General features: G+C 29.6%; 1 protein-coding gene across 3 annotated transcripts in view; it reads left to right on the forward strand.

Annotated features, from left to right (window-relative positions):
• The window catches only part of LOC129989058 (histone acetyltransferase KAT6B-like), a 59,062-nt gene extending 49,027 nt beyond the window's left edge, over positions 1-10,035 (forward strand). For all 3 annotated transcript variants that reach the window (XM_056097373.1, XM_056097374.1, XM_056097375.1), the window contains 3 exons: positions 374-788; positions 1,396-1,985; positions 4,913-10,035. In XM_056097373.1, the coding sequence (XP_055953348.1) occupies positions 374-788; positions 1,396-1,985; positions 4,913-7,702 (3,795 nt within the window). In that variant the 3' untranslated portion in view covers positions 7,703-10,035. The remainder of the gene's footprint in view (positions 1-373; positions 789-1,395; positions 1,986-4,912) is intronic.
• The last annotated feature ends 1,900 nt before the right edge of the window (positions 10,036-11,935 follow it).

Here is an 11,935-nt window from a genome sequence, read left to right on the forward strand (position 1 = left end):
TTAGTCTGTGTGTGTTGACACACATAGTTCACATAGTTTCCTTCCATTGTTAAGCGTTAAAAAATACGGATTATGTTTAGTATTTGTATAATTTACAACATAGACAAGATGTCACGAGACTGCACATATCATCTGGAAGTTTTATGTGATTTATGAGTTGAGAATATGTGAGACAAAGTAACAAATCTTGAATGTCTGGCAATTTCACAGTATCATAGATATGAAGTTACTTAAAAAATATTAGCTGAGATTAAAGATAGCCAATATTCCTAGTAAAAAAGCATTAAATAAATAAAATAAATGTTCTGGTTAAGTTGCAGAATTAATGCTTAAAATGATGAAATTGTTTAATAATTATTTTTCTTGTTTACAGAATGAAGATGATTCTGATAATTCTTCAAACAGTGAGACTCCTTCACCTACTGCTGATAGAATTACAAAATCTGCTTCTGCAAAACCAGATAACAATTCTGAAAAGGAAAACAACTTTGAGCAAACCTTTCAAAAATCAGAAAAATGCCATAAGTATAAGAAAAGAAGTGAGAAAATACAGGAGAGTTTGAGTAGTGCTGACGAGAACTCTATACAAAATCATCTTCAGAAGCGACGCAGATCTCCAAATCGAATTCTGGAAACACCTAAGAAGGAAGATAAGTTGTCAATAAAAAATTCACCTGATAAATCTTCTGAAAAAAGCACACCTGAAAAATCACCTACAAAAATTGTGAAAAAACATAAATCAAAGAAGAAGAATATATTTGAAACCAAAGTATTCAAAAACAAGAAAAGTAAGTCATCTGTAATTATTTTTCAGAAATAGACATTTTTTAAAGTTATTTTTAGGGATTTTGGGTGAATAAAATATTGCTAATGTTAAAAACTATAACAGGTAAGGACATGATGATTCAATCATGATAATAACTTTATCATACTTGATAAATTCAGTCCTATAATACAAATTTATTTGTATTAAATTATGCTATTTTTGTTATTTTTGTCATATTTCCTTATAATGTGAATAAATTGACCTAATTGTACAAAGAGCAAATAAATTATTCATTACTAGTTCATTTCTTAAATTAGTAATAAATTGAGTTTCTAAGCAGTTTTTATACTATAATTTATTTGCTATTTGTTTAATCTGCAAATAATTTAATTTATTACGTGTCAAAAGACATAAAATGTAATTAAAGCAATTTTACATGGGTATCTACATCCACCATTTAATTAAAATTTATATAATATTTTATTTTGTCAAGATCATTGTAATTTCATCTGAAGTAATATTTTTGATAAGTATTTTGGTTTATTTATTTTTTTTACTGTTACTTACAATATTAACAATATTTCCAATTTCTTTAAATGTTTAATTTTTTGTTTTTTGTTCATTTTCAGATAAGTATAAAAATAATCTACTGAAGAAAGTAAACAAAATGAAGAAGTTAGGGCGTAAGAAGAAACTCTCCAAAGAGGTTAAACGTTTGGCTAAAATACTTACTTCAAATCCTGAACTAATAGCTTCGGCGTCTAATCGAAAGTTTTTAAAATTGAAAAAGAAAAATAAGAAAGAATCTAAACCACCTGAATATGGAATGAGATTGCGACACCAGAAATTTACATTATCTGAAACGGAGATAGCATGCCAGCAATCATCAATGGAAACTTGTGACATGGAAACACCAAAATTGGAAGAAGAAAACAAAGCAGTTTTAGATGCTTCTCTATCTGAAGAGAAGAAAAATGTTTCTGATTCCTCCTTGGGTGTGGAAAATGGTAATGCAGTGTCTCCTGACCTTCCAACTGGAAATTCAGAAGACTTGACTGTTGGAACTGTTGCAGAGCCAGCACCACTTCATGATCATAACACTCCAAAAATTGATGATGATTTCGAAGTGCACAATTTGCGATCTCTTCCAAGGCGAGCCAAAAGGCCTGCACCTCCATCACCTATTAAGAAACCTCCAAAGAAAAGGGGCCGTCCAAGGGTAATGCTTATTTTTTTATCATCTACTTATTTTTTTTTATAGTTTCTTTTTTGTTTCAATATGATTGATACAATTTATGATCATTGAATTTGCTCTGTTTTGGTTCATTGATTTGAAACATTGCCTTCTTTTTAATACTGCAGTTTTTCTCTTGCTGGAAAATTCTAGAAATTTTGAAACCTTTAGAAGTCAAGAAAAATGATTTAGTTCAAATTTTACTTGGAGATTTAAATCAGTTACTCTTTGTTTATGCAAGAGATGAACTCTCAAATTAATGAAAACTCTTAGATGTGTTCAACTTCATTTCTGTTACTTATATTATAGCTAAAAAAATATAAATAATATATAAAAAAATGTAGATTATATATAAAATAATAATTGAACATTAATAATTCAAACCTCTTTTATGGGTTAAAAGGAATGAATGCTTAGAATCTGACAAGGTGAAAGAAACAGAAAAGTTAAATTTGGTTAATTCTTGTTGAAATTATCCATTATTCATTCTTTATGCACAAAAATATTTATGTATACAGTCGAGTCATAATATCTAATATGACTGACTAAGTCATATGACCACTTATCTAATAGCTGGAATAGTACCTCTTGGATCCAAAACGCAGTTTAATTGCAGAGTATCGGTGTGTGTTTGGAAGCTGGTGACAGGCATCTCTGACTATGATAACTTAGTAGCATCATGCAACTTTTGAAGATCTGAGGTGGAGGGTCTTAATGTCTGATGTGTCGATATGTTCCCATAGGTTTTCACTGGAATTAAAATCTGGGGAATTTATAGGCCAAGGTAATAACTGGAACTGTCCCTCATATTCCTTGAACCATGGTATTTCGAACATATGGCATGTAGTAATATAATTGTTGAAGCATGCCATTATTTGCAGGATTCCTAGTTGCTATGTAACAAATTATCTTATAGGTAATAATGGATAAGTATGTACAGCTATTTAGGGTACCATCCATAAGAATTAATGGATTTAAAACATTTCCCTGATAATCATATTGCTTCCTCCACCTTGGTGAGTGCCCAAAAGTGGTTTCTTATTTCCTTATTCCTCTTGGCAAATACACTAGCACGCAGATTAATTAAAGATATTAGTGCTTCAAGAATATTTTGTTGAATATGATTCACAGAGCAGATGATATAGGTAAAAATTTAAAATTCGGAATTCATCAGCATTTATTGGCTCACTTTACATAGAATATAATTATTTATTTCACTTAGACCATTTGTTAGCAGATGTATGTCCATTACTAAAGTTTTATAAATTAGCTGTTAGGCTTCGATTGAAGTAGGTATCTTGTAGATTTAAACTACATTTGCTTTAAATGAAAATGTTTCATTGAATTAGTAATATTGGTATTGGATGTTGAAAATAGTTGTCAACAATCAGAACACAATGCGCATGCTAAATTTTCAACGCCAGTTATGGTAACGCAAATGCTTGAATTTTTCTACACCAGTTGGGGTAACACTATGCAGATTAGAAATTTTTAATTTCCTTTATTCTGTTTTATTTTAATTCAAAAGTACTTCATAATAAATCTGAAAGATTATTAATTAACAATGTTTAATTTTAAATGCATTAAACAATAAGAAAATAAGCAGAATCGTTTGAAATAATCGGTTTAAAAATGTTATGCCTAACCTCATTGGCTTGAGAAATAAAAAAACTGAAGCCTTATTCATTTGATGGTGGGGAAATGAAGATTTTTCTGGTGGGAAAGTTAGTTTTTAATTAATAATTAAAATTCTAATAAAAAATTTTAAAAAAAGTAACCCCAGGTGCACATTTTCGACCTCCAAGGTATACTTGCACTAAATTTGGTAGCTGTAGCTCAAACCGTCTGGCCTGTTGAGTGCCAACACATACACATTGAGCTTTATTATAAGTATAGATATAGATAATGGAATTGTAATAAATACGATTGTGTTGATTTTTAATTTTCAGTTAGATTACTGCTTGAGCAAAATATTAGAATGGATGCTAGCTGCTTGAATGAAACATTGGATACATAAACAAAGATTATTCTGTTGTTTTAATAATTATTTTATTTACTGTAAACTATTATTAAGTGTAAATTGATGTAATCTTGAAACTAAAGGGAATGATATTAATAAAAAAACTTAAATAAGGCCTAGAAAGATTTTGGAATTTGTTTTATACTCGGAACATTTTAGAATTGCATACTGTTATTAATAAAAAATAGTTTTAGATGCTCATAGCTTTATCAAGGGAAAAAAAATAAATCCAAAATGGATATCTTATTTATACATTTATTACCACAACCTAAGTTTATATTTGGAGCATCTAATTTGATTAACACATCTTTGCTGTCTCTTAACTATAGTCGAAAAAAGGTAACTAATTAAATAGTAGGTGTGAATCAGATGTCAGTTAACATGTACTAGAAAGTCTGGGATTACCTGTAATTAAATAAGATTAAATAAGGTTGTACTATAGATTTCCAAATAAAGTAAAATATTTTTTTCATGTTTCAGGCTTGAAATTTGCTACTTTTTTGATTGAATAGCTATTTAATATTAACTATTATGACAAATTTTTTTGACAGTTTTTTTAAATCAGAATATTAGCATGTAAACCATATGAAATAGATTAACCTTTCTTGAAATGATATATTTTGATAAAATATCAATTTTGTTTTAAATTTCTCTTTAATTAGGAACTTGGATATGTGTTATATAAGGTATTATGCATGATATTTTAAAATTTGTGGATGATTAATACAATATACATTTTTTTTTTTTTTATGAATGAAACATGGTTTTTGAAATGACTGTTTATATACTTGATTTATTATAAATAAAATATAAGGTAGAAATTGCATTTTATGATATAATTTTATAATTAAGATTAAACTGATACTAATTTTGTATTTATTTATTTATTTAGCTATCAGAAACAACTGCTCGTCCCATGGAAATTGATAGTTCAACTGATGTTACAAATGGAAAAGAGGAAGAAGCAGTTTCAGAAAGTATGAATTCAGAAGCAACACTTCCTGTTAATGATGTAAACAAGAGCCCCAAAAATGATTCAACAGATGCTAATGTAACAAATGAAAGTGAAACATCCAGTTTAGAGAATTTACAACATGCTTCTGAACAACTTGACAAAACTGATGATCGAGATCAAACATCAACTCTTGACAATCATAATGCAAATGATATAGCAGAATCTAAATTTAATGATGGCCTTTCTAAAGAAGCATCTCCCCAATTAATGGATCTGAAACAAAACGGTGATAAGAATGATGAGGATAATGAAGGTACACAGATTGAATCTAATGATGACTCTGCCTCTCTTGGAAATATTAATGATTCTGAGGCAAATAATTTCTCTGATGCTCAAAAGAATCTAACATCCGAAAATTCAAATCAACGAAGAAATTCAGATGGGTATCCTGAAACACAAAATGAGCTAAATAAAGAAAGTAGTCAAGATTTGGATTCAAATGATGCTAATGAAACAATTGAAGCAGTTTTGAGTATTGAAAATAATTTAAATTCTAAGCAGGCAGAAGTGATGGAAATGTCTTCAGAGAATACTGAAAATACTTCAGATAATGATCAAAGTTTTGAAGCTGAAAACTCAAATATATTGTGTGATGCTATTCCTGAGAATTGTGTTGCATCATCTAATTGTAATGATCTAGTTCAAAGTCCACCACAGACCTCTAATGATTTTTCAAATTGCTCTAGTGATGTAAAATTATTGGTGTCTTCAATGTGTGATCATGTTGATGATTATGCAAACAGTGCTCCAGTATCTTCATGCTCCGAACCCCCTTTGTTTGATTCCATAGTAAACACCAACCCCAGTGTCTTAGTTCCTGAAGAAAAAGAAATCTTTTCTAATAATTCAAATGAAACAACCTGTAAAGATAACAGTATAAATTTGCAATCAAATAATTTTGAGGTCTGTATGCCATCAAACAATTTTAATAACAACTGCAATTCATCATCAAACTATCTTTCACATCCAGAAGAAAATATGAATCAATTACCTCTTACTCCACAAACTCCTATTTCTGACCATGGACATAATCAGCATCCTGCTCACATGACTGGTACTTCAGGAGATGAATGTCATAGTTCAAGTGAAGGTGAGCTTACTAATGGTGAAAGTATGCTTTCTCCACCATCTGTTAAGCCTAGGTTATGTCCTTACAAAAGGGAGAAAATGTATTCTTATGAAGAAGAAATGCATACAGAATATGAATGTAGGTCCCCTAGGGATGATCATGGAACAGAAAACAATCAGTGTTATACCCGTCCACCATCTGTATCTACTCCAGTCTTGTTAAGAAAGAACACTCCAACACCTGACATGTCTCATCTCGGTGTATATACGCCAGATTCATCTACAAACAGTGGTTTCAACTCTAATGACATGGACGTAAATCACTTAAACCTAGAGTCCCCTTCATCTTTAAATAGCAATGAAATGCCTCAACCAAACTCTGTGGAACCATCACCTCCAACATCTACTCCACCTCAATCGTATATTGAGCCCATGCAGATGTCAAGGAACTATTGTACATCTGAAAATGAAAGGTCACATAATGTATCTATCACAGCAAGCATAAACTCGCATCATGCAGTTAAAACAACTAACTGTACATCATCTGTTTCAAATCATTCTAATTCTTCTTCCCATGCTCATCATCAATTACAGCAATCACAGATCAATCATATACATCACCAGCAGCAAGCTGAGCCATCTTATAACCAACATCCAGCATCAGCCGCTCTATCTAACATGGTTAATAATAACTCTGTTGGCACTCTTATTCTCGGCCAGGGACCAAATGTTCCTCCTGCTAACAACTACCTTAACACTGTTAACCTCGGAATGTCTTCCGCTACTCCTGGGTCTAATCCCATTGGTGGTTCTTACATGGTGGGCGTGCCAATAACATCTGTGATCCAGCCTCAGTCATCATCCGTGTCTCATCAACAGCCTGCAAATCAAGCTAGTCATGGCTCTATGCAAAGGCTGAGCCACATTTCAATGCCAATCACTACTTCATCTTGTGCTGTTTCATCTCAGACATTTCATCTACAAACTCCAAGTTATAGTTACAGTAATGCTACTCCAAATCAAAGCACTAGCTGTAGTTTAGCAAAACTACAGCAACTGACCAATGGCATAGTTGAAATCTCACCTAATCAAATTGCAGGTTATCCATCAATGACTCCACCTCCATCCTACAATTCACCTACACATCAGTCTAACCTGACCCCACCTCCACAAATGCAACGTCCCATCGCACCTGCTCTCCCAAACATACAGCCTCAACCTCCTCTATCTTCTAATCAGGTACATGGCTATGCAAATTACAATCGTTATCATCCACGTCCTGCTGTACAAAGGACATCAAACATTGCCATCTCACCAAACATTGTTGCTAGTTATCAGACTCTAAATGGTGTTGGGTATCGTATGCCACAAGCTGCTCCTCTTGGTGGAAGTACAACTTTATTAAATACCACTGGGTATATTACAAATGCAGGGTTTATAAACTCTCCCTCACCAGCTATGCCCATGGGGGTTGTTAATATGCATCCTCAAGGCCAGTATCAAGATGCTATTCAGCAAGTAAGGCCCCAAAGCACAATGTATGCTTACAGCTATCACATTAATGGTGGTTTGCCACCACAGGCTCTGATGAGACGGTGATACTTGCTGATACAAAACTTTTATCTGCAGGTGACAATTTCTAATTGCGATTATAAAAGTGTATCGTGAATGGATCAAAGCATGTACAGTAAAAGGAATCTCAGATTAAGCAAGTTTTAATGCTGATCAATACATAGGCAATACCTCAAAAATATGCAAGTTTAAATCAATTTCTATTTTCCAATATACTTTTAGTTAGAATAATGTATTTTGCAAGGAAAACGTGATGTGTACATAAATGTTAATATTGTTTTTCTGCTTGATGTGTACATATTTATATTTCTGTATACAGTTCTCATAATCCCATTGTATTATAAATACATCCATACTATTTGTTATATTTGTATATAACTTTGTTAGACACAATTGGATGCATTTGTGAAGCTATCATTTCAAACATGGTACTTTTGTGAATTTTTTCATATTGAACATCACATTAAAATGTTTGTGTAACATATAGCTAGGAATTTAATATTCTGTTGATGTAACTATAAAAAAAATTTGGCCAATATCTTTTTTGGGATTATTACTTATATGTTAGTTATTGCTGTTTATATGTAAGCTGCTATGAATTAGTTCTGGTACTCTTTCCATACATTTTTTTTTATTTGCATAAACAAATCTGTTGAGCCTTTCAAAAATTGTAGTTTAATTAGAAGGTTAAGTTTTATATTTAATTTTGATTCAAATATACACCTAATTAAAATGGGAAATTTTACCATTGGGATTACTTATTCTATTTTTTACACATCATCCTGGTATTCATAGCATATACAACTTTATATTGTATTATACTAAATCTGTCTAAATACTGTTTTGTCATAGACTTGTTATGCTGTACAACTTGTTTTGCTGCATTCTCTAGTTTATTAAACTCTCCGGGTATGACATATTTTTGTAAAGAACTGTATTTTTAAAACAAACTTAATATTTATTCATTTTAAACATCGGTATCCATCAAAGATGTAAAAAGAAATTGGAAAATGGTAGGTTTATACATTCCATCCGGTAATATGGTAATTAATAGTAGGTGAGTAAGAATGTTGCTAGTTTACCTAATGTGCAGGCTTAAATATAGATTTATAAATATTAGTAATTTATCAGAATTAGCTGGAAAAAATTTTAAAGTATAAAATAAAATTACCAATGTAATTGTAAAATATTTTCAATTTACCATTATTTGATTCAGTATAAAGTGAAAAGTATATGATATGCTGTATTTAAGATTGAGTTTATAAAGCAGTAAGATTTCCAACTAATTCAATGTGTTGTATTCATCAGTATAGATTGCAGTTTATATGCAAATTACATTTTTCAGGATTAAAAATTCATTATGCAGTAGTTATAAATTTACTTTTATTTTGCAGCCAACAAAATGAAGTCATGCAAGAAAAGTACAAAATCCATATTTATTTTATTAAATACTGAGCATAATTCTTGTTTCCAGAAGTCATGTTAAAAAATGCTTTGTAAAAGCATTACTGTAAGTTTCATTTGAAAAAAAACTTATCTAAAATTGAATTTTAAATCTGAATAATTGTTGAATCCTGTCAGAAATATAAATTGTTGAACATAAAAATAAATAAGTATAAACTGTACATTTTTTTTTTAATCTACACAAACTTGTTTGTAATAAATTGATTATTATTGAAACTAAAGCTATTTTAAAAATTGAATAATATAAGAAAGCATTTATTTTGTTTTTTTATTATTCTATAAGTTTTTAAAAGATAATCCTATGTATTCTATCTGTAACAACAATCTATACTGTTGGAATTATTACACTGAATGTTTTGTACTAAAATTGGCACATAATACATGTATTGTGATATTCTCATTTTTTTTAGTTAATATAGGGGGTCATGTAAATGTTTCTATATTTTTAGAAGTTTTAGAGTTCTGATTTTTGCTTAAAATCTTAATTTGATGAGAACTACACTTTTCAAAATACTTAAAATTGTTTTACATCTACATCATTTATAAAGATTTTTGCATCTGCTTCAATTGATTTTGATAAAATTGTCAGCCATTTTCATTTGTTTAAAGCCTAAATTTTTCCTGAAATTAATCATTTTGTCAGTGCATATTTGTGTCATTTTTAATTTATATTCATGTAATTTATGTTATCATGACCATTGCTGACATTAAAATTCAAATGGTTTTTTTTTACTACTGACTTCATATTAAAAAAAGTTTTTATTTATCAGTGTTTGTTAATATTAGTTTCCTATAGGTGAAGTGACATTGGAAGCCTTTATGTGAAGCTAAAACCCTTTAATCAGTAACATTGTAAAAGCATTTCTAAAGATTTAATTAAAAGCTTTAAAAATAAATTGGTCCTGTTTCTTTTTTATTGTTTTTCATTTATCCAAATAGTTATTGAATGGTTTGTAATACACTAATAAGCTTTTAAGTGATACTGATTGCTGTTATTCATGGTCTAAATATTCTTTTAAAAAATATACTAATTTGTAATTTACAACAACAACAACAAAAAAAAAAAAAAACTATATAAAGTTTTTTTATTAAGGAAGAAAAGATGAATGAATTGTTTACAGGCATTTGAAAATTTCTCAATCTTATAATTATTTTAATAAAGTTAGCTATGCATTTAAGTATCTTTATTTTCTTTGCTATTAAAGTTTTTAAATTTTTATTTCAGATTTCTCTTTAAATCTTCCATCAGAAGGGGGAGGGGTAATCATTGTAACATTTGAGCTATATATATATATATATATATACACTAATCTAAAAATTGTTATGTATAATCTAAAGCATATATTTCTTTGAGAAGTATTTGCATAAAACTTTGCAATATAATACTTTTTCAGTAATGCATTTGAAATGACAGGGTTGCCACATCACCTAGAAAATTTCTGTAAAACCAGGGAAGTATAGGGAATTTTAAGTTTTATTAGTTCCTTCTCCTTCCAAAAAATGCCGATCTCTAAAGATTGCAGGAATAAAATATCGTAGTCAAGAATACAAGAAACAAAATACTATACACCATTGTATAATAATGGAAACTCGCATTGTTACTACTCCCTCTTCTTTTTTTTTTCTGTATTGACCTGTTAATGGGTAATTACATATATTCAATTTGTTTTGCATTGAAATATTTCGTCATACCAACAGGTTAATCAGCACAATTTCATGTTGAGAAGCACTTCTTTCATTAGATTCGCAAATTGCAGCTCACGAGCACGAGCGAGACTGCTAAAAGCATATTAGAGAATAGAATAAACTTTTCTGGTGGGAATAGCAATGGTTTGCAATGTCCATTAAATTTGATAGCTTTTTTAATGATATGACGGTAGAAGACAATGATCACGTTTAAGAAAAAGTTTGAATGATGAAGGTCTTAGTGGTACTATTGGTACTTGCAACAAATGGATTTACTCATTACATGTAAAAAAAAATCTTGTTGATAAATTTGAGACAAAAATAGGTTCCTTCTTGTTTACATTAAGTATAGGTATTTCATACTAATACACAAAGGATCAGGAAAATCTTATCCTCTACTCTTGAAGCCACTTCATGGTTACTGTACCTTTGGTAAACTGAGAATAATAAAATTTCAATGCAATATTTAGGAATAGAATTATCAGCTTGTAACTTCTAAGGGCTAACAGTTATATATATATATATTCTAGTATAATGAGGCAATGATTTGCTTCTCTGAATTATCTCTCCATCTTTAATAGTTACAAAACTGAAATGAAAACTATTTTTTCTCCTGAATTGAATGGTATTATCTATGAATTCATTTGAGATTTTTGCTCTCCTTCTTGCATATCTCTTGCCAATGTAAAGCCATTAAAAATTTACAGTAGTTATGTTTGTATGAAAACAGATATAAAATATTTATACCTATATTAGGAATCTATTTAAAAAAAAAGAAAAAAGAATAGAATAGCAAACCAGCCTTCAAAGTTTTAATTAAAATATTCATTATATAACACATGGCATATATCAACCATCGTTTATGTTCATTTTTAATCAAATTATTATTGTGATGTAAATTTTTACATTTTTCTGAAAGTTAAATCTTTTAATTTTCTTTAGTACATGCTTTACTATTCATTCAGAATTCACTATATTAAGTCTTTTTTTGTATTGTAATTAGAATTTATATTGTTGTTTAAAAAATATTTAATAATCATTATTCAATTTCTTAAAATAAATCTTGCAAAGATTTGCCTAAATTACATGAAAACTTTATTCACATCATAT

Source organism: Argiope bruennichi, chromosome 10 (assembly GCF_947563725.1).
Source record: "Argiope bruennichi chromosome 10, qqArgBrue1.1, whole genome shotgun sequence".
Classification (NCBI taxonomy): Eukaryota; Metazoa; Arthropoda; class Arachnida; order Araneae; family Araneidae; genus Argiope; species Argiope bruennichi.